At 44.5% G+C, this 26,963-nt stretch overlaps 1 protein-coding gene across 3 annotated transcripts in view; it reads left to right on the top strand.

Moving 5' to 3' along the window:
- The window catches only part of EXT2 (exostosin glycosyltransferase 2), a 124,204-nt gene that overhangs the window by 83,223 nt on the left and 14,018 nt on the right, over nt 1–26,963 (top strand). For all 3 annotated transcript variants that reach the window (XM_036326120.1, XM_036326119.1, XM_036326121.1), the window contains one exon: nt 7,400–7,566. In XM_036326120.1, coding sequence (XP_036182013.1) covers nt 7,400–7,566 — 167 coding nt within the window. The remainder of the gene's footprint in view (nt 1–7,399; nt 7,567–26,963) is intronic.

The raw sequence follows: 26,963 nt of genomic DNA, 5'->3' as shown, positions 1-26,963 counted from the left end.
CATGAGGAACTGTATTAAAGGGTCGCGGCATTAGGAAGGTTGAGAACCACTGGTTCATAGGTAGATGCTCAACCACTGAGCAACACTGGCTGGGCAAACACATTGCTTTTTTTAAAAAATTTTGTTAACTATATTTTTATGTCCATCTTTTTTCTTCTCAGCTTCTAATTTTGTTTTGTTTTGTTTAATGCTCAATAAAGGGGAAAAGGGGGTAGAACAAAAAGGGAGATGGTGTCATCATGTAAGGAGGAAGGAGGAGACTGATAGGCAGGAACAGGTAGAGAAGACAAAAAAGGAGTGTCAAGGGAGGGGCATGGGAGGGCCTCTAACAGCTGCCTTGGATTCATCAGTACAGTTGTTCCCTTTCCCCCCAAGATGAAGTGGATTGGATGGTGCTGTATTGCTAATTAGTCTCTTCATTGATAAAGGATGGGCCATGCTTTTGTTTTTCAAATATATTTTTATTGATTTCAGAGAGGAAAGAGAGGAAGAGAGAGATAGAAACATCAAAGATGAGAATCATTTCTCGGCTGCCTCCTACACATCCCCCACTAGGGATTGAGCCCACAACCTGGGCATGTGCCCCTGCCAGGAATTGAACCCAGGACCCTTCAGTCCACAGGCCGATGCTCTTTCCACTGAGCCAAACCAGCCAGGGCAGGACGGGCCATGTTTAAGAAGGAGGGCTGTGTATGCCTCGGCTCTAGAAAGCAGGTGGTGTCGTTCACAATCAGCTCATGCACTTGCTCCTGCTCACAAAGGCCACCAGCTTTCAGAGGGCCTCTCAGCCCCCCTTCCTGCCCAGAGGCAGAGTTGCAAAGTCCAGTGCTAAATGTAAAAGGGACTTCTTGGAAATCTTGCTTAGCCACTTTGGGCTTGAGGTAAATTATTTATTGTGAATTTGAGTCCCTTCTTTTGGGCAGATATTCATTGCAAACTATGCAAAAGGAGAGATCTTTTTCGTCCTTCTTGGTCCAAGCCCCCACGTTGACAGAGCTAAATGCAATAGCATGAAGCTAGGTTTCGGAGCAGGGTGTTCAGTTTGAGTTTTGGTAGACCCTACTAAAATGTACTGGTTAATTTTATGACCAAGAGTTTAGTTTATTTTTGAAATATTTTGGCTCCTAATTTTGACACGTTTAGAGACTGGACCAGCCTTTTTCTAACAGTAGTTTTTAGGTCAGGGCTCTGGCCCTGGCAGTGTGGTTGTTTGGGGAGAGCATGAACCATGTTTAATCTTCTGGGGGGTGTTTGTTCAGTTGGTAAATGGGGCTGTCAGCTCTGGCTCTCGTGCCAGCAAAGTCATCTGATTTTTGTGTGTGTATAGCATTAGTAACATATATGTATTTTAAAAAACAAATCCACGGCTTTGAAATATTAGAGGCAGAAGTGATGTTTTTCACTTTCTCTACATTTACTAAGATAAATATTGTGGTTAGCATGTCTGCTGCTGGGAGGATTAGTGTAGTCAGAACTCCCCCCCGCCCCACACCTTTTTTTTTCTTCACTTTCCAATCCAACCAAATACTTTTTTTCTTTTTGGTTATATATAAGTCTAAATTGCTTGGTTTGAAGTTTAAATAAATACTTAGACAAGGCAACAGAAGTTTCCAGTGAGCTTTCGTCACGTTGGTTTTGAGCCTTGTCAGAACAAAAAGGCAGCCCCTGCCTTCCTGCTCCCCAACTCTTCAGTTCCCCGCTTGATGGATCCAGGAGTTATTTGGCTTGGCCCTTGGCCTCAGTTTGAAGGAAGCCGTTCCATTGTCCATTTCAGTCAAGTTGATCTCAGCCTTCTTTTTTAACTGATTTCAGTTTAAAATTTGAATTGATCTCAAGAGCTCCCAGCTTTTTAACCTTGCAACTTTCATAGTTCTTAGCAGGAGGGATGGGATTGGCTGCGTCTGTCAGGATGGTCAGCTCCGAGGAGGCAACAGGAAGTGGAAGCAGCAGCTACCTTCCTTTAGAGCTAAATTCTGCAACTGTGGGGATTAGGATCCTGGGGGCCAGGTGGACACCAAGCAGCCAAGCCCTCCTGAAGTGAGCTCCAGGTTTGCGCAGAGATAGTCCCACCACTCGTTCATGGACCTGTGGTTGTGTTTGTGACAGTGACCGCCAGGATGGGCTGCGGTCATCCTCACTCAGCCTGAACATTTGGTGGTACCTTTGCCAAGCTGGAGAAAAATTCTCTTTGCTCACATCTCCCTTGGCATCCAACATGGAGAAAACGGTTAATCAAGACACATTTTTTAAAAATCCTTAACACAAGGAGGTTTTTTCCTGCTTTGAGCTGGACTAAAACTCATAACTGAAGTTACCGGGTCAGCTAGTTCAGCTGTGTGTTTTTCATCAATTTAGTGTGTGTGAAAATCCTATTTTTCAGACTTCTTTGATGGTGAATGGAAGGGGACATTTTTATTTTGCCAGCTACAGAGCCACAGGATGAGACACAGGATACAGGGCCAACTGTTCCATTTAGAATTTAAAGGTGTAAGGAAAAATACCCCATCTGAGCTAAATGACGGAATTATGGCCTGAGTACTTCTGGCCATGACACTGTTTCCTTCTGCATCCTAAGAGGTCACCACATGTCCTCTGTCTACACCTCTTCGGGTTGTCAGTAGAGAAGTAAAGATCATAAGACTGTGTAAGAATCCACTTGTGAAGATAGTGATACGATGTTATTATAACCATGTATTGTATGCCTTTTCTATCCCAGGAACAGGAACTGTGCTAAGTGCTTTACATATATTATCTCTGGTTCTATGAGAAAGCTGTTATTCTCCCTACTTTTCTAGGATGAAATTCAGATTAGTTGAGTAATTTGCCTGAACCACAACACTGCAAATCGTGGAGTCAGAAATAAACACAGGCTTCTCTGGATCTTAAAGTTCATGCCCTTTGCACTAAGCCCCATTGGGTGCAAAGATCACCCTTGAGCAGTAGGAAAATCATCACGTCTTCTCAGTTCTCCGATTTGGGATTATGTAAAAGAACTAGGTCCTTTTCAGGGACTCAAAAAGAAACAGAGAAGTGCAGTCAAACCTCATTTCTCCAATGCCTCCCATCGTGAACAATTTGGTTCTCGACCAAGATATTCACTGAAAAAATGTCTTGGTGGTCGAACCAGACTTGGATTTTCAAGCTGATACCTCAGCATGACAAAAAGTGTCTGCTAATGTTGCTAAGGGCCTGAAAAAAACAATGATCACAGGCAATTGAAGAGGTAAAAAAAACCAAAAACTGTTGTTGATTTGGATAAAGGAAAAGCAGTTAGCTAGTAAGAGCCATTTGGGAGGCAGTGGTATATGAATGAGCAAAAATGCTGCATTCTGACCTGAAAGACATCCCTGAACCGAGTGCTGAAAGTGATTCATTTAAGGCTGGTAGAGGGTAGTTTGATAAATTTAAGAAAAGAAGTGTTTGTTTATAGGTTAAACAGTACATTAAGCATGTAGTGTATATAAGAAAGGTTAAAACAGGGAATTCTTTGGGGGTCTGGAATGAATGAATTCAATTTACATTATATCTAATGGGAAAAAATAACTCAGTTTTTTAACATTAGCTTCTTGAACAGCCCTCAGAAACAAAGTAAGTTCGAGAACCAAGGTTCCACTGTAAATCTATTCTTTGGAAAATACCAGTGGAAGAAAAAAAGAAGCAAACTTTCCCACCAATTTTTTCTTTCCTACCTCATGCTTTTGTCCTGATTTTATAAACAGAATCAAAATCCCATATTGTTGCTGAAGGCATTTAATTCCATCTTAAACAGTTTATGCCATGAGAAAGTTCTTACCTATTTTGAGTCTAAATTTTCCTGTTGGTCATGGATCTAACTTTAGAGGCCATAGAGAACAATTCCCTTTTCATCTGATAGCCTCTCTGATAAGAACTGGTGTATAGCTAAGGCCCAGGGAGGAGACAGAAACCTCACAGTAACTTGAACAGGAGAAGTTTAATGTAAAGAACTGATAACTAGTAACAGGACATTGGTGACTAAGGGGTAAGAAGAACTCTAACGATTACAGAAAATAAATTGGGGAGCCTCCCTTCTCCAGCTGGGTCTGAGATTCAGACCATGCAGCTCACTGCATGGTGAGGTTTGCTGAGGCGTGCCACAGGCCAGGTCTGGCCAGCAAGAAACTAACCGTCTCCTTTGATACCCCTGGAGCTCAACTGGAACCTGCCCAGGGGGTATCATTGACCTTGTTAGGAAACTGGTGAGGGCTTCAGGGCAGCTCACTGGGAACCACGTGGGCAGAGCCTCAGCTGCGTTGCTCTTGGAGGTATCCCTAGGACTTTCTGGGAAGCTGCCTACAGAGGGGCTGTTGAACTCACTGGGTAGCTGGTTGGGCTGTCTGCAGAACCTGCTGGGAAGCTGCCTCTGGGGGGCGGGGCAGTTAAACTTGCTGGCAATAAATGCCCCTGCCTGTCTATCAGCTGGCCAAGTACAGAAGGAACAAGAAGTGACAAAGCACCCAGAGCCGGAAGAAAAGCCCGGTTCCTCCTGCAGTGTCCCTCCAGCACCCTCTACTGCCAGAGCTTAGCACGGTGCCAGCTGGCAAAGGAAACTGTTTGCAGGCCCCAGTTCCAGCATCGCAGTTAGGGCAGTGAAGGGTGAAACTGAAGCTGAGACCAGTGGCACATTTTGTTTCTTAAGCGTTCTTATAGAAATCCTGGATTCAGGTGCCTGCACTATTCTTGTAACTCCTCCCAAACTGTCTTCCAGTTTGTTCAGACTTTCCCTGGATTGTGCTACCCAAACCAGAACAGTCTAGCACAGAGGTTTTCAAAGTGTGGTCCTGGGACCATGGACATCACTGAGACCCTTTCAGGGGTCTGTGAGGCTGAAATTATTTTCATAATAATACTAAGTCACCTCCCTTCCCCACTCTTATTCTTTCACAAGTGGACAAGCTCCGTGACATGGGTGACATCATCACTCTCACGGCAGATGGAATGTGTTCTTGTGTTTTCAGATTTCCTCAGTTTTAATTTCTGATACAATAAATTGTGTGTGTATCCCACATAAACAATCTTCTTTGGGGTTCTCAACTGTTTTTAAGAGCACAAAGAAATCCTAACACCAAAAAGTTTGAGAGCTGCTGGTCTAGTTGGTTGGACTATAACTTTTTTCATTTTAGATATTACAGGTATAATCCTTTATATGGATTTGGACAGTGGGTTTATGACAGCAATTTTATTTATCTGAAAGAGGGTGTAGGAAACAAGCAAGAATGATTGCTGGAGAAAATTATTGAACTTTAGTGTTTTGTTCCAGATCTAGAGAAACATGAGATTTTCAAGCTGCAATAGACAGTATAGGTCCTATTTGGTCTTTGATTCTAAACAGACTTAAACTCAAGTACTTGCCTTATCATTTATTAGCTTGTAACCACAGCCAAGTTACTTCACGTCTCTGAGCCTTGTAAAGATTGGTTAGTAAATAATTTCTGCCCCATAGGGTTCTCAGGAGGCTCAAATGACACTGCATCTCTTAGGTGTCTGGCATATACTAGTTGCTAAAGGTCCCCTTCTCCCTCTGCTTATTCTTACCCTAAGAAGAAGGGACTTGCCTAAGATCCCATAGATAATGCAGCACCCAGGTCTCTGGTCTCTCAGTCTTATGCCAATTCACTTGTTCCAGAGATATTATTAATGATGTAATTCTGTGCCAAGAATGAAGCTACAATTAACCGTTGTTATTGCTTAAAAGACAGTGATCCATAGGATCATTTTTGGTCTCCAGTTCAGTCCTTTTCCAGGCACGCTTCTTTTGGAGTTGACCTCCTTTTTAGGCTCTGTGCTTATTTGAGACTGAATATCGTCCTTAATTACAGGGCCTCTTGATTGCACAGGCTTCTCCCAAGGCCCTGTAATGGCCCAGCAAGGTGGTGAATGGATTTACTGTAGAATACACAGAAGTAAGATATTTTATTGCAGCCTATAAAGACAGCCTTTTCCCCTTCTGACTTTCCCTCTGTCATACTTCTCTCCAGTGTAGTGACTGTGGAATGGCATTTGGGGCTCAGTACTCAAAAGCTAGATGGTCCCACAGTTACGTGAGAACTTTCGGGAAGCAGTTTAACGCCTAGCTTTCCTATTCTAATTTAACAAATGTGTGAAGAACAAACTGCCCTCGTGTAAAGTCCCCTGAGGTGTGTAGAGATGGGTACTGTACCAAAGAAGGATTAATTTCATGCTATGCTAAACGCAGCAGTTTAAAATAAGGAACCTGCGGTTGAATTGCTTCTCTCATTTCAAAGTGGAATGGGGAAAATGTAAGGCAAGTCATGGGTTGGTGTTTCTTCACTATACTAGAAAATCCCACATAATTGAACCTAGAAATTTGATATTTACTCTGTAAATTGTACATGATGAGAATCTAAAGACAGTAAATCATGGGGAAGGGCTGTTGAGGGGATAAAGTGCTCAGTTAAGGAAGATATGCCCGTTCAGTGAAACAGTTGGGTGAGGGGCGGATTTTCACGGCCTTGATGGCTGTTTGTGGTTGCATTTTGGAGGTGGGCACATTGGAGCAGACATCTTCAGCACATGCATTGTGCTGTCTAACAGAGGCACAGGCAAGCTTTGAGCTGGGGTGGGCCAACCGGAATGTATTCTGCAAAGGTGGTAGGGTTCTGATGTTAAAACCATGGGCCCGAGAAAGCCAGTCCAGACTCCATTTCTCTTCTTATCATGTGATCGTGGTCATTTGGCTTCCCCATCTCAGCTATGAGCAGAAGCCAATTTGTGCATTCTGGTGGAGACAGCAATGAGAATTAGTAGTGTTGTAGGACTTAGGATAGACGGAAAGGCGGTGCCAGCAGCCAGGGGAAGGAAGGCCGATTCTTGCACGAATCTTTGTGCATCGGGCTGTGTGTGTGTGTGTCTCTGTGTGTGTGTGTATAAATATACATATATATGCCTAAGCTGCCATCTGGCTGGTAGCTATGATGTGCAATGACAACCAGGAGGCAGGCACTCTGACCGGTAGCTATGATGCACACTGACCACCAGGGAGCAGACGCTCAACACAGGAGCTGCTGAGCTGTGGTGACTTGGCAGCTGTGGTTCTCTGGTGACGCACCTGGAACCAGAGAGGAGGGAGCCCGATTCCAGGCTGTATCACCTGAGAACCACCCTCTTGCAATCCAGGACCCCTCGGGGGATGTAGGAGAGCCGGTTTTGGCCCTGTGGGACCAAACTGAGGGACCCCACCGGTGCACAAATCCATGCACCAGGCCTCTAGTATAAAATATTATAAAATTGCATTTGTAAGAACTGCCCTTGCACACCGTGTGTGTGGATTTGATTCTTCCAACTCATTTGTGATATGCTGCTGTCACCACCTTTTTTTTTTTTTTTTTTAAGATAAATACCTTGTGTTTTCTTTTTCCAGAGTCTCTGTGGCCCAAAATCCGGGTTCCATTAAAGGTCGTGAGGACGGCTGAAAACAAGCTGAGTAACCGTTTCTTCCCTTACGACGAAATCGAGACGGAGGCTGTCCTGGCTATTGATGATGACATCATTATGCTGACCTCTGATGAGCTACAGTTTGGTTATGAGGTAAGGAGATTTTAAGCAGTATATTTACATACTTAATATTTATTGCCTATTATTGCTTACTTTTCGTAATAAAGACTATTATATTTCATTCTCCAAAGTCATAATAATTAAGTTCAAATAGATCCAAAGCTGTGCATAGGGTTATGAAGCTGTTCTTTAAAACTTTGGGGAAACCCTATTCCAAAATGACAACTGTCCCTCCACCAGTTTGGGGAACTCCCAAGGAGAGTCCCAGGGGACATTTTCAAAAGAGCATCTATAGCATTTAACAAGCACTTAATTGATGTCTCCTTTTGAATAGCGCTCCCCTGACTCCAGCAGCTGGGCGCTGCAACAATAAAAACATCAGTAAGTGAAGAAGCTGGCGACGCTGACAAACAGAAAGCAGACCCTGTTGATGGCTTTCTTTCTGAGTTTTAAGTGGGGAGGCTGGCTGCTTGTCTGAAGGGAGAAACATTCTCTATCACTGTTCATTCGATGCGGCTGATGGATTAGGCAGGGTTCAAGGGTTAAGTATGGAGACCAGTAAAGGTCTCCCCAGGGGAAAGTGCCCTGAGCTGAGGCCTGGTGAAAAGCAATAGGAATTGATGAGCTCTGTCGGGGAGGATGTACGAGAGATGCACGATGGCGACAGGAGAGGCCCGTGGCTGCAGGGGCGTAATGGTGGATCAGACCTAAGCAAAACAGAGTGTATAAATCAATTAGCTACAGCTGGCATGTTCGAAGGTGGTGACATTGATCCCCTGGAGTCATCCTGCCTTTGGGAGAGAGGGAACCATCTTCTTTAGTTGACTTGGGATTTGTTGAATTTGGGGCTCTAAGAAATCGTGAAGTTTTATTAAATGAAGCCATATTTGGTACACGTATTTATTATAGAAATTTATTTCCTAGCCCTTAAGTAAAAAGTGAATTTTAACGGGAAGAAATAGGAATAGAGGGCTAACACCACTATCCCCAAAAATTAAAAGCTCAAGTTTTCCATGGTTATTTTTTAAAATATTTATGTATGTAGCTCTATTTGGGTGTAAAAGAAATTATGGAATAGGTGAGTGATAGCCTGGTCACTATAGTTACTGACCAGTGAAAGGCTTGAGAGTAGCTAATCACACACACATTCATCTTTTTGGACTTATTTTCATTCATAGAGATGTCTTTTACATCATCACATTTAGGGTGTTGAATGATTTTTAGTAAATCTCATTCCCATTTTTTTTAAAAAGCAAATTACTTACTTGTTTCTCTAGCCAGCTCAGGGCAAAAGACCAATTGTTTCTGCAGGTTTTCTCTCTTTATTGTCTATATGGCTTCAAACTATACCCATGTATCTATTTCTGTGAAAAAGGGAAAATTCAGAGTGATGTAGCCCAGACGGACATATTCTTGTGGAGTCTCAGCCCCAGCATTCCAAGCAGGGGTGCGGCTGGGAGACAGTAATTATTAACTAGCACAGTCTGCCCCTACTGTGAAAGGTAAGAGATGTAGGAGGAATGATGGGGGAAGAGCTACCTGGACTGTTAGTCTGAAAATGATAGCCCTAGAATCTCTTTCCAGGAAGAAGTTCTTAGAGCCACAACAGTGCTTTCCCAGCATTTGTCAAAACATAACACAAGCCCTAACCGGTTTGGCTCAGTGGATAGAGTGTCGGCCTGCAGACTGTAAGGTCCCAGGTTCGATTCCGGTCAAGGGCTTGTACCTTGGTTGCAGGCACATCCCCAGGTGTGCAGGAGGCAGCTGATCAATGTTTCTCTCTCATCGATGTTTCTAACTTCTATCCCTCTCCCTTCCTCTCTGTAAAAAATCAATGAAATATATTTATTTAAAAAAAACACAAACCGGTGATGTTAATGCTGTGCACTGTGGCACATAGACAAGGCTGCTGCGCTAGACAGGACCCATCCTCAGGCCTCCCTGCTGATCTGGCCGAAAGGATCAGAATCTTAGCTTGCCTGTTAAGCATCCAAAAGAACATAGAGGGAACTAGAGATAACCTGATGCTTCGTTCCTGAGGAAACTGAGGTGCAAAGAAGTTAAATCCCTTCTTCTTTTAATCCTCACATGAGGATGTATATATATAGAATATATATATATACACTGACTCTAGAGAGGGAGGAATATAGAAGGGGAGAGAGAGAGAGAGAGAGACATCGATTGGTTGGTTGCCTCCTGCCTGAGCCCTGACTAGGGATCAAACCAACAATCTGGGTTTGTGCCTGACCAGGAATTGAACCCACGACCCTTCGGTGCATGGGACAGCGCTCAACCAACTGAGCCACACCAGCCAGGGTTAAATTCCTTCTTTAAAGTGTTAAATGTTCATTTAATATAGCCATTAAAGGTATACCACAGCAAGTTTTTGAGAATGAAAGGCCGGTCCATGTAGGAAAGGCCTCTTTTCTTCCACTGTCTGTGACTTGAGCACACAGACATTAGGATTAGCGACCTAATGCTGGGTATCATTATTTATTTTATTGGAAGAAAACACAGGGGTCATTGCCTGTTTAAATGGGTCATATTCCCTGTTGGAAGGCAAAGAGCTTTGGGAAATGTTACATTCCCTCTCCAGCCCCAAAATCAGGAGCTAAGAATGATCTTCCCTGGCCCCGCGTGCTTCTGACTTGTTTGACAAGCTCTAGCGAGCTGCCAGATGTTGAAATTCTTTTCAGCCTGGAATAATTTATTTATCTGTTTATGTATTTTACCAGGAAAGTATCTATTGAGTTCTTGATACTCATTTGCAAGGAACTCCTGGGGGAACAGTAGCAGTGTATAGTGTTACTCGAATGTTTGATTTTTTTTTCCCCTCCACGTCTGTCTGCTTTTATTTCAGACCTAAAGAGTGGGGAAATAAAATGCAACTTTTCCTCCTCCCTTCCCCCGCCTTTTAGAGAGACCATTTAAAACATGTGGCAGAAAATGAGCCATGCAGACTTGGCTGAATGTATGAACCCGTGAATTTATTTTTCCTTTCATACTTTGATCCTCATTTCCAACCATAAAAATTATTAGTAGCACTTAAGTGTTGAACATTTTTCACCTGAGAGATGTGAAACACTCTGGGCTAGTAATACTGGCTATAAAGTCAGTACTTCACGTGGTGAATGGACTTCACTAAGAGCCAACTGCATGTTGTTAGGTGCACAAAATGCCTAACATTTTACTTTCTCTTACTGCCTGGGTATCCCATGGGTGGTAGAGGCTGGTCAAACCTCTTGGGTGCTAATAAATTTTGAGAATTTATTTGTATTGTTTTGTTCACAACAACCCAAGGTAATGGCAAGTATATACTCTCAAAGAATCATGGGAAGACAGCAAAGTATCTTGGAATGCCCCACTTTTTTTTATGAGAACATAAAACCATCTTTGAGTGTTCCTGGTGTAGGAAACTGCGGGGAGCCGGTCCATCCTTGCTGTTTCAAGGGACCTGGCATATATGGCATACTGTTCTTAATATGTTTGCTCACCTTCTTGGCACTATGTGTTTTAACCAAGGTCTCTGAGAAAGGTTGTTTCCCCAGGTAGGGATTTTCCCCTGAAGTTAGGGAGGGAATAAAACCCCTTAACTAAGTGCCAGGCGGGTAATTAATCACTTTAACTACGAACAATCATGCTTAAGCTACATAATCTTTACTCCCTGGAATGGAGATAAGAAACGCCCTAACCTTTGGAATAGAGATTGATAGAATTGGAATCAACTGGTATAAATATAGATGTAACAAGACAACAGGACACAGAACCTAGACACAGAACCTAAACAGAACCTAGAGACAGAAGAACTTCGCTGGAGAGAACATGGCAAAAGATCCTGGACAGAAACTGGCCACAGAACCTAGAGACAGAACCTAGCGAGAGAACATGGCAAAAGATCCTGGACAGAAACTGGCCACAGAGCCTAGAGACAGAACCTAGCGAGAGAACCTGGCTGAAGAACCTAGAGGCAGAACCTGGCTACAGAACCTGGATAGAACATGGCAAGAGAACCTGACTAGAACCTGGTGACCGAACCTAGCGAGGGAACATGGCTACAGAACCTGGCTGGAAAACCTGGATAACCTGGCTGGAGAACCTAGCAAGAGAACATGGACACAGAACCTGGCTGGAGATCCTAACCAGAACTTCGCTGGAGATCCTGACCGGAACTTGGCTAGAGATCCTGGCTAGGCTGCTGATCAACTGAATGCTGTCTCCGTGTCATTCCTTCTTCGCCGACTCCGTCCACACCTTTGGGGACCCCTGGACCTGCTGGGGTTGGACCCCAACAGTAAACATTGAGGGGAAAGACACCAAAGTGAGAATGAGCCTGGTATGTGTGGTCACACAGATTGATGTGCTGAGGGTGGGACTTGTGTTTTGGTTAACAATGGACATGAGGTTGGTTAGGCAGTAGAGGCCCAGCTGACAGATAGGCTCAGAGGCCAGCTGAGAAGGTTCAGGTGGTAAAGAGGGACTGTCGGTTTGTAGGGAGGTATATGGGGAAAGCAGTCAAATCACAGAATGGAGTGGAGATGACTGAGAGTGAAGACAGGGACAGGCAGTGGTAGTCGAAAATCTATCAACTGGACGTTCAAATGGATTGAAGAACCAAGGAGAAGAAAAAGGCTTACACATAGCTTATATTTAGTTTGTGATGAGGAGAATTGGAGAATTGCGCTAACTGGAGAATTCCAGAGCTGGGGCGCTATATAACAGTCACATTTTAAACATAATTAGTGAAATTTATAGCTATCCGTACATTCATCCAGGAAGAGGGTGAGAGATGATAAAATCTGTGGTCCTAAATAAACCATCCCACGTTTTCCCTTCTTACTAGAAGAGATAAAAGATGGAAACAACCTATCATGGAATTAAACTTCATAATAATCTCTTTTTAAAGCTAGCAGGCCGATAACTTTTTAAAAAATAGACTCTCTGCCCTTCTGTTCGTTTCTCTCTGAGCTCCCTGCCACAGATACCAGGTCTGGGGAATAAACAGATGCACATGCAGCCGTGGCCTGGGTCTAAGATTGCTCCTCACAGGCTCATGGTCATGATCCTTCTCTCAGAAAGTTGACTGCTTTCCTCCCTGAATTTTAAGCCTCAGAGGCCTAACTGTGAAAATGCGCTCAGTTTTGTTGGGAATCCAGGAGGCTTTTCTTTGTGATTCATGGAACCACCTATCATCCTGCCATGGACTCTAGAGCAGACTTTCCCTTGGAGCTCATCCAGGGCATGAACAAACTCAGTTCTTGCATAACCAAGACCAATAAAAAGGGAACTTCCCTGAGGGGGGCCCATAAATGAAGGGACATCCCTGGATAGGTGCATAATCCAGTTATTGGAAGTGTGTCAGCCTTCATGAGAGCCAGTACCTTAGAGTCCCATTCCTTGACCTCTTGGCTGACTCGGGTCCTTGAGCCTCCACAGGCTCTGACCCGATGGGTGACTGGAAAGACTGGGATTCTAGTATTTCCTTCTCTTACTTGGCTGATGGACTGTAGCTGGAGTGCCCAATGGGGCCAGTCCAGCAGGAAGTACACGTGGCGCTGGGGAGCTGAGGGTGCTGAGAGCTGGGCCCGTTTGGGGCACACACATGGTCAGACCTCGCCGACATTGTCCTGAATCAGCATTTGCCGGGTCTGACACTAAAGCTTTACAGTGCAGTTAGAACCACTGTGCCCAAATTGCACTTTTTGAAAACTCTCCCTTTCTTAGGATTTGTGGTGCACCCTCTTCACTAAGTATCTGAAGAAGCTGATGGCTGTAGGTGCTCTTGGAGCCTGCGTATTACACATGAGTGACAGTCCCCCTCTGAGTACCTTTCCTGGGCCTGGGCATAATATCAGTACAATAATAAAGATCAAAAAGAACATCTGTCTGTCTTCATTTTTCACTTTCCTTACTTACCTGAAGAGTTGCCCTTAATAGAGATTGTCATCTTTGGAAGAGGGAATGGGCCAAATAGCTCATTTCTGTGAGTGACCCCGCCCCCGCCCCCTGCCGGTCCTGTGTAGTCAGAGCTTCCCTCAGAGGAGACTGGAAGGCTGTGGCAGAGGTGAGCCGTTCTTCCTGAGAGACTCCTCTCCCTGCGTATGCTTCATGTTGCTTCAGGCTCCCTGTTTTCAGCCTGTGGGGGAACTGAGGAATCTGTTCGGTCTGTCCTCCGTCCAGCTTGCTCTGATTTACACCCCCAGACCCAGGGGACCTGGCGGGAACATAGCTGGTGTGTGTGGTTGCTGCAGCGAGAACTGCTGAAAGAAGAGCCGGGGCCGCGGCCAGGAGCCCACGGAGGTGCTGAGAGAGGCTGCGGGAAGGCTGACCTCGCGGAGCTTTTCTAAAGCACCCAGTCCCCATCGGAGAATAAGTCAAACAAATATTAAGGGAAGGAAACCGAGTATGTATGCTGAACCGTGAAATAACATCTGAGCGGTTAAAAAGCACCCAGTTGGGAATTACAATACAGTGACACTTTTTTCCTCCCCACTGAGCACATTAAAAGTAACAAGCTCAGAATTTGTTTACATAGCCATGAACGAAGCATCCCATGTAGGGCGAGGGGCTCAGGCTCCCAAAGTGAAGGGAGCACGTTTCTTGCTGGCACAACCTTCCGTCGAGGGGTGTCTCTTCAGACTCCCATGCAAAGTGAGTCGGGGAGCTGGTTTCAGTATGTTTTCCATAAGTGCCTACTTTGTGCCAGGCAGTGCTGGCGAGGAGAGCGCTCTCCTGACTCTGCCACTCCTCGCCCCGTGTGCTCCTCCGGGGCCTCAGCATCTTTCCTGCCTCAGGGCCATCAGGGCCACCTGGCTTTACTAGTGTAGCTTAGTGCTTGTCCTGTGGGGGGTTCCTTTAAAGAGGTGTCGCTACAGCTGATGGTTTAAAGAATGCACACGTCCCCTCCCCCGCCCATCACAGAGGTAACTGCAATGATATTCCAACACTGAAAGGATCCATGTGTTTGAGGGTTATTGTTCCAGAAGCTGCCTGTTGTCTCTATGGGGTTGATTACAGGCTTTTCTCCAGGAATTCAGGCTTCAGGAATTCAGGCTTCAGGATTTGGGTTCTGATTTGGGGATAGGGGGAATTTGTCTTGCATGGGCTGCTTATCTGCCTTGATTTTGATAGAGATGCTTACAGGAGTGTGGGCAGGCTTGGCATGGGGCCAGGGGAAAGCCACAGCAGCACCCAGGCCCTGAACTCTCCCAGCTACACTCAGGAAAATAGCTTTCTGAGGAAAATTCTCTGTTGTTCCCAAACGTGAAGCTGAGCTATGCATTGCCTGTTGTAAACTGCTTACAAACTGTGAGTTTGAGGCCATGCTTGGTGATTGCTAATGCATTAGATGTAGCATTATTTGTAAGAATAAAAAGAAAAAAACTTAAAAGATCAGAATAGTCCCCTGACCTTAGAAACGTCATGATTGGGAAAGCGAGTCTAGAAAGCAAGGTGATGGTCAGTGTGATATTTACAGCTCTTAGATCACATCCATTGCTTTGTGCTCAAAAATTGGTGCCTGGGATTCACATTAATTGTGCACTATATGTGCTACTGTCTGTTGGCTCATTTAGCTCAAGTGTTGGCAACCTTTAAAATTAATATTTCTAAATTCTCAGCCAGCCTGTGTGTTACACTGAAGATTTGAGGGGTGGGCCAGAAGTCTTGATGAAATGTTGACACACTGCTCTGAGAAAAGGAAGGAAGGGGCTAACTTACAAGCAGGACCATCATGAAATCCACAGCGTAGATCTGGGACTAGACTGGAAAACTCCCCTTTAGAGCTGTACATTCAGACAAGATTTTGTCTGCCTTGTTTACTACCGTGTGCCTAGTGCTTGACACACAGTAGTTGCTCAGTAAATATTTATTGACTAAAGAGCGAACCTAATGTGCTTGGACATTGAATTTTCTCCTATATAGTTCCTATGAGTAAAATTATAAGGAGCTGTTCAAAGTTAAATACTCTCCTATTCTATATTAGGTAGGGAATCCTGGTCTTCCATTTCTTGGCCTCCTAGACAGACAGCAAAGAGTAATTTTGTGCCCTAGCCAGTTTGGCTCTGTGGATAGAGCGTCGGCCTGCAGACTGAAGGTTCCCGGGTTCGATTCTGGTCAAGGGCACCTGCCTGGGTTGCAGGCTTGGTCCCCAGTAGGGGGTATGCAGGAGGCAGCCGGTCAGTGATTCTTTCTCATCAATGATGTTTCTATCTCCCTCTCCCTTCCTCTCTGAAAACAATAAAAATATATTTATTAAAAAGAGTAATTTTGTGCTATTTACCTAGCTGGTTGTGAGTAATGAGAATCTCAGTCCTAACGTTGCAAACTAACTTTCTTTTCTTCCCTTGAAATGAAATCCATAAATCTTTTTCCTTATTCCCTGCTTTCCCACCCCCAATCCAGAAGTAATCCTACTTTCCTCTTAATTCTGTTTTGTACTTTTTCTTGTACCCTTGCTTTGTTTCATCTCTAACTTCTTATGCACATGTCATTAGCTTTTCTGAATGATAAGCTCCTTAGTAACAAGATATATGCTTTACTTTTGTATTCACTTTTTGAAGCATAAGACAGTCCCTAAAAATAGTTGGGGCAACTGATTTTTGACAAAAGGTGCAAATGCAGTTCAGTGAAGGAAAGATAGCCTTTTCAACAAATGGCGATGGATCAGTTGGATATCCATAGACAAAAATTTAACCTTGATCTAAACCTCACATCTTATAGAAAAATTAACTGAAAGTGAATCATGGATTTAAATGTAAACATGAAGCTTTAAAGCTTTTAGGAAAAAAAACTTAAGGAGAAAATTTTTCAGGTCTCAGGTTAAACAGAGTCTTAGACTTAAGACCAAAAGCATAATCCTAAAAGGAAAAATTGATAAATTGGACCTCATTAAAATTTAAAACTTCTCTGTGAAAGACCTTTTGAAGAGGATGAAAAGAGAGCGAAAATATTTGCAAACTGCATGTCCAACAAAGGACTGAGCATGTAGGATCTATAAGGAACTCTCAAAACTCAACAGTTAAAAAACAAACAGTCCAATCAGAACATGGGCAAAAACACAAACAGACATTTCACGGAAGAGGATATGCAGATGGCAAGTCGCACCTGAAGAGGTGTTCAACATTGTTAGCCGAGTTGGAGCAACTAAGATGGCGGCATAGGTAAACACCGGGAAATTATTGCCTCACACAACAATTGAAAATTACCCCAAAGGACTGAGCAAACATCATCCAGAACAACAGGAAGGCTGGCTGAGTGTAAAGTCCACAACTAGAAGGAAAGAAAAGCACGCTGAGAGCCAGAGGCGCTGCGGAAGTGAAGTGCAGAGGTACGGCGGCTCGCACGCGCACACGTGCGCGAGTAAAGGGGGTGGCGCCTGAGGACGCGGCTGTCTTTTTGAATCACAAACTCCCGACGGCTCTGAACTCCGGTTCCGGGAAGTCTCTGGGGACCCAGGTCTCACACGGGGAGAAGCTGGTCTGTCCGGCAGCGAGCGAACTTGAGGGCGGCTTTCCCTCAGAGGTGCTTGCAGCCGTTACCGGAACACTGAGACGCGCTACTCCGGGTGGAGAATCGGCCATGGCCACTTTCTCCGCCCTCTGACTCCCTGAGACCCCGCCCCACCCAGGCTGCGGCAGAGGCTTTTGCATGTGAATGTACCTAACTGCAGCCGAACCAGGCAGACCTGGAACTTCCAAGAGAAGGCCCAAGGCCCCGCAGCGGCTTGCATTGCTTCACAGCTGAGCCTCTTCGTGGCTCCTGCTGTGTGGCCTCAGGCAGAGGCTGAATTAGCACCTCCTTAGATCCAGGAGCCACTGTACCCAGTGGTCAGAGGGGGTCCATCCAGACTGCAACTCCTCAGATCCATAAGGGACGCACTCAGGGAGCAGACTCAGTGAGCACCAAAGCCCCACTGAAGCAAGTCTTGCCCCAGAAGGGTGTCTTCAGCACAGAAGTTCTCCCACTTTAGACACAGCTGATTCTCACAGCCAATTGGCCTGGAGTTCAATTCCTCCCAGTGATTCTACAACAACCAAGGCACCAAGAGTGCACCAAGAGTGTCCACCCCAGGTAACTGGGGAGGCTGAGCTACTGGGCCCTACAGGACACCTGGCGCACAGGGCCACTCTATCAACACAGGGAAGCTGCCAAAATGCGGAGACAAAGAAACAGGTCACAAATGGCAGAAATGGAGGAAAGCAAACGATTGGATATAGAGTTTAAGGCCACGGTTATAAGGTTTTTCAAGAATTTTATGGAAACCGCCGATAAATTTAATGAATCCCTCAATAAGTATAGGGAGACCATGGAGGACATGAAAAAGGACCAACTAGAAATTAAGCATACACTGACTGAAATAAAGAATAATTTACAGAGATCCAGCAGCAGAAAAGAGGATCCCAAGAATCAAGTCAAAGATTTGAAATACAAAGAAACAAAAAATACCCAACCGAAAAAGAAAAAAGAAAAGAGATTCCAAAAATATGAAGATAGTGTAAGGAACCTCTGGGACAACTTCAAGCGTACCAACATCAGAATTATAGGGGTACCAGAAGGAGAGAGAGGGCAAGATATTGAAAACCTTTTTGAAGAAATAATGACAGAAAACTTCCCCTACCTGGTGAAAGAAATGGACTTACAAGTCCAGGAAGCGCAGAGAACCCCAAACAAAAGGAATCCAAGGAGGACCACACCAAGACACATCATAATTAAAATGCCAAGAGCAAAAGATAAAGAGAGAATCTTAAAAGCAGCAAGAGAAAGACAGTCAGTTACCTACAAGGGAGTACCCATACGACTGTCAGCTGATTTCTCAACAGAAACCATGCAGGCCAGAAGAGACTGGCAAGAAATATTCAAAGTGATGAATAGCAAGAACCTGCAACCAAGATTACTTTATCCAGCAAAGCTATCATTCAGAATAGAAGGTCAGATAAAGAGCTTCACGGATAAGAAAAAGCTAAAGGAGTTCATCACCACCAAACCAGCATTATATGAAATGCTGAAAGGTATTCTTTAAGAAGAGGAAGAAGAAAAAGGAACTCTTACCATTTGCCACAGCATGGATGGAACTTGAGAGCGGATAAATACCACAGGATCTCACTCATTTGTGGAATATAATGAACAACATAAGCTGATGAACAAGGACTGATCCAGAGACGGAGAGGCATTGATTGGACTGTCGGGACTTGGAGGGAAGGTAGGGGAGGGTGGGGGTAAGGGGGAAAGATCAACCAAAGGACTTATATGCAAGCATATAGGCCTAACCAATGGACATGGACAACAGGGGGGTGAGGGCATGAGCGGGGGTGGGGGGGGGTGGGGGGTAGAGGGTAACGTGGGGACAAGGACACATATGTAATATCTTAATCAATAAAAATATATTAAAAAAAATAAATAAATAAATAAATAAAACATTGTTAGCCATTAGGAAATGCAAATTAAAACCATAATTTATATATCACTATACACCTATTAGAATGGCTAAAATAGAAAATAAATAGTGACAATGCCAAATGCTGATAAAGATGCCGAGAAACTGGATGACTTGTACGTTGCTGGTGGGAATGTAAAATGGTGAGGCCACTCTGGAGAAACAGTTTTGGCAGTTTCTTATAAAACTAAACACGCAACTACCATGACCCAGCAGTTGTACTCTTGGGCATGTATCCCAAAGGAGTGAAAATTTATGCACACACAAATTCGTAATAGCTTTACTTGCACTGGCCAAAAATGAATCAGCCCAGATGTCCTTCAGTGGGTAAACTAGTACATGTACACTGTGGACTATTACTCAGCAATAAAAGGGAACAAATGTAGATGGGTCTTCAGGGAATTGTGCTGCGTGAAAACAGCCAATCCCAAAAGATTACATACTGTGTCATTCCATTTATGTAGCCTTTTTGAAATTACAAAATTATATAGAGATGGAGAACAGATTAGTGGTTGCCAGCGGGAACCTGAATGGGGGAGGGTGTCTGGAAAAGATTGACAGGAGGGACCCTTGTGATAGAAATGCTCTGTATCTTGACTGTGTTGATGGTATGCATCACATTATCGTTTCACAAGATGTTGCCCTTGTAGAAAACTGTAAAGAGGACACAGGATGTCTGCATTTTTCTCACAACTTCTTTTTAATCTGTAGTTGTCTCATAATAAGATGTTTAATTTAAAAATAGTGGTAACTCAAGTAACTCAAGTTGAATGCATAAATGAATTAATAGGGATACTCAGATCTCTCCATCGCCATGGCTTGAGCTTGCTGTTGGATTGCCATTCTAGAACTTGATATCAGGATTAATATTTTTTTAAGTAGATGGAAATTTCTGGATTTTAAAAATTTTTTTACCCAAGGATATGTTTTATTGATTTTAGAGAAAGGAAGGGAGGGGGAGAGAGAGAGCCACGGAGGTGAGAGAGAAATATCTATTGGTTGCCTCCCATACATGTCCCAACTGGGATTGAACCTGCAACCTTTTGGTGTATGGGAGGATGCTCCAACCAACTGAGCCACCTGGTCAGGGCGGGTTTTTGTTTTTTTTAAATTTTTATTAATGCTGTTGAGGACATCATCTGTTTTGACAGTTTGGACTTTATTGTAGTTTTTATCTTTTATTGTGAGCCATTCCAAGTCATTTGGGGGGTGGGGGTGGGGGATGGAATAGATGGGATATAAAGAAATAATTTGAAAGAGTCCCTCTGCTGTTTGATTATTCACCAAGGGATTCTGGGGTTTACATACACATACAGGGCACTGTGATGAATTTACTCATTAAGAAATTATTTTGAACCACATTTATGCTTTGAATTCAGCCAGGATTACAGGGTTTATGGTCAGTGCCACTTCCTCCTTTTCTACAATGAGAAGAAAACAAAATCCACTTGATATTTTAAAGACTTGATAATGGTTATTTATAAAACTAACATCTCTTTTTCCACTCGTGCAGGATTTAAAGAGAATAGCCATTGGCTTATGATTACTCTTCTTTTAACTTCATTAAGCAATCCCCTGGGACTAGACTTAGATTAGTATGGCCCCCATTGGAGTTGAGCTTATGGAAATAAAGATGATTTCATGTTTAGTGGGTCTTAAGGAGCACAAAATTAGAAAATCCATGGCCCTATCCTGACCTATCTCTTCCTCCTCCCATACCCTCAATTTCATGTCTCCTCTTTCCTTCTTTATTATCACTCAAGGGATTCATTGCCTCATGAAAAATAGTAGTTGAGTTTAATCTTTTGTTCAGCTGCTTTTTGCTTGTATTTCCTTCTCTGCCCCAGAGCCTCACAGATTACAAGGTTCCAGTAGGCCTGGGGATGTCATATGTGGAATCTCTCTGGTTTGCTACATAGCTGACGGGAGTTCCTTCTTTTAATGGTGTCAGCATGTGGCGCTCTTTGCTAAATGGAAACCACATTCATGAAGAGCCTTCAGCTTTTAGAAGATGAGTACTGCTGAGAGCACAGGGTTTTGTCACTTTCCCCACCTCCTCCCGTTCTATTTTCAGCTTGGCCATCAGCATGCATGTGTGACTTTACCATCTCTACCCTGATGACAGTGTATGATTTAAGACAACATCTGACTTCTTTGTTTATGAGTGAGGATGGAGCATGGGGAGATGAGGTGCTTTTTAGAATCAGAAGGGTGGGAAATCATGACGTCATGAAGAGACGACTGGACTGGCAGTTAGGACCCATCTTGAACTAGCAGTGTCACCTTGGGACAGCCACTTCCTCTCCAGCTCTCAGTTTTCTCATTGTGTAGTGAGGGAACTGGGTCAGAGGATCTCTGCCTTCCAGATGACCTCTGCCTGAGAGAGTGTTGGCAGGGGTCAGCAACTTAGACCATCAAAGTGAGCCTCTTCTCCTTACCACCCACAGAAGGCACAAGTTCTAAAGCCACCTTCTTCGGCTGTGCCTTCCTCCCAGTGGTAAGTGGTGCAGGTTTAGTAGCACACATTCCTCTGTCAGCTGTGGCCAACTCCAGACGGCCTCTTTGCCTCGTCACTGCCCCAGGCTTCCTGAAGCAGGAGCATGAAGGGATTGGAGATCGTGTCCCCCATCACCAAGGCACTAACCTCCAGCCAGGCTGAGCAAAGTAGGATTGCGGCCAGATCCCAGAAGCCTTCCTGTGATACTGTTTTTCTCACGTGGTTTTTTGTTTTATTTTGTTTTGTGTGCTTTTTAGAGGAGAACGAAGAGAGAGAAAGAGAAACATTGATGTGAGAGACAAACATTGATTGGTTGCCTCCTGTATGCGCCCTGACCAGGGATCGAACCCACAACCCAGGTATGTGCCTTGACCAGGAATCAAACCAGCCAGGGCTCTGCTTGGCTTATTTGAAGCAGGATCCTGTCTTGAGTTGGAAAGGTCTCTCAGGTAGGTTGGTGTGATCCAACAGGTAGATCTTAATTCATAACACAGCATGCACATGTATTTGTCAGAACCAGTCAGCATGAGAGAACTCCAGGTGATAACTTCTGGGCTCCTTTCCTCTAAGATGTCTGACATTAGCATTTCATTGTGTCTCAGGCACCCCCTTGACAAAAACTACCAACCACCAGTGTAATGAAAAGCATGAGCTGGAAATGAAGCCAATCAGTCCTCCATTCTCATTTCAGGAAATTCCAAATATAAAAGGTGAGCTTTGTTCCCAGAGGGCTGAGAGTGAATCCGATCACTGGCTCCTCTGTGGAAACCAGCTAGGAATTGGAATCCAGCCAGCTACCCCTTTCCCATCTGGGCAGCATGCAGCACAAGCCTGAAGGGCCAGTAATTCAAAGACGTTTGCAAGTTGGGTTCCTTGCAACTCTGCCCTGGCCGAGCCCAGCATGTGACCACAGGGCTGGCCTGGTTCATAGAGCTCTGTTCCACTTTGATGGTTAGGTATTCCAACACTCAGGGGCGTGTGCAAGGAGAGAAATGAAACCCTGCCTGGTTTGGTGCACCTTGGATCCATACTTACCTCACCACTTCTCCTTCCCTCTCCTAATACATGTGGCATCTTCTCACCCAGTAGCAATATCCCTGTGGAGCTGTGCCTTTGAAAGTGTGGTAACTGTAGCAGCCACTTCAGAGAGTTACTTTTCTCCTGGAGCTGACCCGTGATTTCCTAATTGAATATCCCACATGGGCACCACCTGTGGCTGTACCGTCCCCCTCTCCCCCCCAGTCAGCTTCCTGAATGTGACTGTGGTTAGCACACACCCTGAGTTTAAAATGCGCTCTCTAAGCTGGCTTAGAATACAGTGCATTATCCTTTTTTCAGGAACATTTATTAGGTACCCATATGTGTATGGCATTTTAAACAAAGTTAAATAATGCAGGCCATGCTATTTAGAAACCTATATCTTGCAACTGATTGCAATTAATGGGTTAGTTTCCTTGGGAATAGCTTAGTAAAGGAGGAGATATATGATTTTAGCTCTAAAAGGACATCAGAGGTCACTTAATCCAGCCCCTCATTTGGCAAAATGAAAGGACAACTTGAATAGGTCACTTGCACGACTGCGGCGGAGCCAGTTCTGGATCTGCTTTAACCATGGCTCCCATTGTCTTTTCTGTAGGAAGTAATCTAGGCTGCCCCTGTGCCTTTTAAACAAAGGTAGAGCTTAGTTTGATCCTCTGGTGATGGGAAGCCATAAGGACCTCAGAAGCTTAAAAATTAAAAAACAAAATCGGTAACTCTGAAAGCAGCCGCGTGATCACAGCTGGGAGTCCAGAAGAGGAAGTTTTCATAATCCTGGGAAGAGGTGGTTAGGACCAAATGTATAAAAATTAGGTTGGAAGGAAACAGTTGGAGGATGGTATTATGTTATTATAATCTCTGGCCTCAAATGTAAGGACTGTTCAAATTATTGCTGAGCCCCTAACCGAGCCGTGGAATTTATTATAAGAGACATTGGCTTTTGTCTTCAAAGATGTGTGCGATTAAACATAGAGGAGGACACAGTAAGTGGAGCGCTGCAGCAGGCTGGGCCAACAGTGGAGCCATGGCTCTGTGACTTGAGAGAGCTATGGAAGCACTATTACTAGACCCGCAGGGGTAGAGTGTGCAGACTGAAATGCCTGCACTGTACAGTATATAAAGGCATTTGCTGGTAATGTCAAAGGCTGACCCCAGAGCAGTCTCCTGAGGTAAAAAGAAAAGAGTTGAATTAGAGTAGGAGGTGGGTAGCCAAGAGGAGAGGGGGGTAGAGTTTGAGTTCTCACTCTGCTGGCTGGGAAAATGCTTTACTATGTACATAATCGACTCTGTGCTACACTGGGGCTCGATTAGAGAGGGCCCATCCCCTTCTGCTCCACTCCGTTTTGATCCTGTAGTCAGCTGCAGAGTTATAGATGAAGTGACAAGGATGGTATCTTGATTGTATCCAGCTGCCTGGAATAAGTCAAGGGCAGAGAGGCCCCACGTGAGGAGCAGCGCTCACTACAGGCTCCAAAGGAATCTGAAACTGGGGACACCTCGATGCTTTCAGAGCAGCACAGTTTAGCACTCTGCGACCCAGTGTCACCAATTAAGTCCCTCTGGAGAGAATGCTGATAAGTGGCTTCAGCTAACAGGAAGAGGACTGAAATCTTAACAGCGTTCGACCCTAAAACTGAGCCTGTATTACTGTTATTGCTGGAAACGGGCTTGAAAAGAAGAATCCCTTGGGAAAGTGATTTCAACTTCCTTTGCATGGATTACAGAGCTCTGCTGACTCAGAGTAAATGGGGGTGCAATTTCCATCTAGCAGAGGTTCCCACTGAATGGGTACCTCCCTCTCGCCCCACCTCACCCCTTTTCCTCCACCTTGTCCATCCTGGTGTTTACTTACTTGTGCTTGGAGCCCTTCAGAAATCTCTCTAATTCCATTGAAGTGAATCAGTGAGTGTTGTGCTGGTGTGACTTGCATAGACAGGTGCTGGGTGCTGGGAAGAGGAAACTGGCTGTGCGTTTTAATGGAGCCTGCCCAGGCCCACAAACCAAACAGAAGTTATGGCTCACGTACTATGTTGTTGCTCTGGGCTCTATAAAACTGTAATAGTATCATATTATTTTAATCTGCTGAAATACAAACCCCAGAGTAGGGAACACAGCAGCAGCATTACACATCTGAGGAAATGTTTGACACGGATTCATTTGTCTGCAGCTATTAGGATGATGCCTGTGGCCAGTTAACTCTGTTGGTTACAACATGGTGTTAATGAGGCCAAGGTTGTGGGTTGGAGTGCCTGTTAGGTGAGCTGGTTTTACACAAAGGAAAGTTCTTTTCACAGCTCCAGACCACGCTCAAGACCCGGGGCAGGCATCACATAAAAAGCATGTAGTAGATGATCACAAGGAGGACTGGGCAAGAGAGTGTAATGACTCAGCAAATCTCCCTTTACCCGCTTCTGGAAAAGCAATTTGAACCATGTGCTTTAGTGATGGTGAATTATTACTGTGATCTTCACACACAAAGGATATCACGTTATTATTAATGGTGCCGGTTGATCAATACTGTTGCAGACATCCTTTCTGAATTAAGGAATATAATGGCTCCGGCTGTGAAGAACAGAGAAAGGCTCTCTGGTTCTGTTCTTTCATTCTCAGCAATTGCCTGCTGAGATTCTGCCCGTTCATGCATTCAACACGTGTGCATGGAATGCTGGCGTGTGCCGGCCCTTTTCTTTGTGCTTCAGACACCACAGTGAATAAGACAAATTCTCTGTCCTCACAGACTTTAAATTCTGTGGGAGGAAAATAGATAATAAATAAGAAACAATAAATAACCAGAACAATTTTGAAAAATGATAGTTTGGTGAAGAAAAGCATGGGTGAGGGGAAGTGATGAAGACTGGCTGGTTGGGGGACAGTGTTTTCCTTAGGAAGGTGTGAAAATGCCTTTCATAGGAGGTACGTAAGCAGAAAACTGACTGGTGAGCAGGAGCCAGCCTTCTGAAGAGCTGGGAGAACATTGCAGTCGGAAGGAAGAGCAAGCACAAAGGGCTTGGGGTCCGGTTGTGGTTAAGGAACAGAAAGCCACACAGCAGTCTGAGGGAGGTGGTGAAAGAAGAGGTTGAAAAGTGGCAGATCCTGTAGAACAGGCTGAACAGTTTGGATGTTCTTAGTCAACGGAAAGCCATTTTTTGTTTTGTTTTGGGGTGAAACATTTAAAGATTTTCGGGGGATGCTATGGGTTGAAGTGTGCCCCTCTAAAAAAACGTATGTTGAAATTCTAACTCTTAGTAATTTTATTTGGAAACTAGAGGCCCAGTGCATGACATTTGTGCTCTGGGTGTTGGGGGAGGTTCCCTCAGCCCGGCCTGTGTCCTCTTGCAGTCCAGGACCCCCGAGGGGTCCTTACCACTGCTGCTGCTGTGCTCGCCAGCTGTGAGCCTGGCTTCTGGCTGAGTGGTGCTTCCCCTTTGGGAGCGCACTGACCACCAGGGGGCAGCTCCTGCGATTAGCACCTGCCCCCTGGTGGTCAGCGCATGTCATAGCGACCAGTCGTTCTGCTGTTTGGTCCATTTGCATATTAGCCTTTTATTATATAGGACAGGGTCTTTTCAGAGGTAATCCAGTTAAACTAAGGTCATTGGGTGGGCCCTAATCCATTTTGACTGGTATCCTTATTAAAGGAGAATTGGCTACAGAGACATGGAGGGAAGAAGGCCACGTGAAGACAGGTTTGGGGGGATGCATGTACAAGCAAAGGAATGCCAAAGACTGCCAGCCAGCCACCAGAACTCAGAGGAGGCAGGGAAGGATCCTTCCCCCACAGGTTTCAGAGGGAGCATGGCCCTGCCAACACCTTGATCTTGGACTTGTAGGTTCCTGTTATTTTCAGCCACTGGTTTGTGTTACTGTGTTACAGCAGTCCTAGCAAACTAGAAAAGAGAAGTGCTAGCTCACTGGCTCTGTCCTTGGGAAAGCAAGGAGCATCCTCCCTTGCTCAGGGGCTCAGGGGCACTTGGGAGTTGGGGAAGCCTCCAGTTGCTGTAGCAATATGACCATAGGACATATCTACAGGGTGGGGCAAAAGTAGGTTTACAGTTGTGAGTATGCAAAACAGTTTATTCTTATATTGTTATTTATTAATTTTTGCATTTTCCATATGAACAACTATTAAGGATAGAGCCATTGGTTGAATTATCCTGTACAGCATACTCTCATATTACTTTAGGAATGATCTTCTTAGGAATGCTCTTTAATAATTTGGAAGAGCAAGAGTGGAAGCAAGGAGATAAGGAAGAAGCCTGTGACAGTCCAGGTGAGAGATGAGGGTGGTTTGAAGTAGAGAGAGGTAGTACAGATGGTAACAGGTAGTCAGAAGTAGAGCCAGAGGATTTGTAATGGGTTGGATATGGGAAAAGTAGAGAAAGAAAAGGAAGGAATAAAGGCTGACTCCTAGCTCTTGGGTTTGGACAGTGGGTAGATGGTTTATTGAGATGGAGATGATTGAGA

This window comes from Myotis myotis, unplaced genomic scaffold (assembly GCF_014108235.1).
Source record: "Myotis myotis isolate mMyoMyo1 unplaced genomic scaffold, mMyoMyo1.p scaffold_m19_p_10, whole genome shotgun sequence".
In the NCBI taxonomy this organism is placed as follows: domain Eukaryota; kingdom Metazoa; phylum Chordata; class Mammalia; order Chiroptera; family Vespertilionidae; genus Myotis; species Myotis myotis.
The sequence above is the reverse complement of the archived record's forward strand: the minus strand, read 5'-3'. Positions and strand labels throughout refer to the sequence as shown.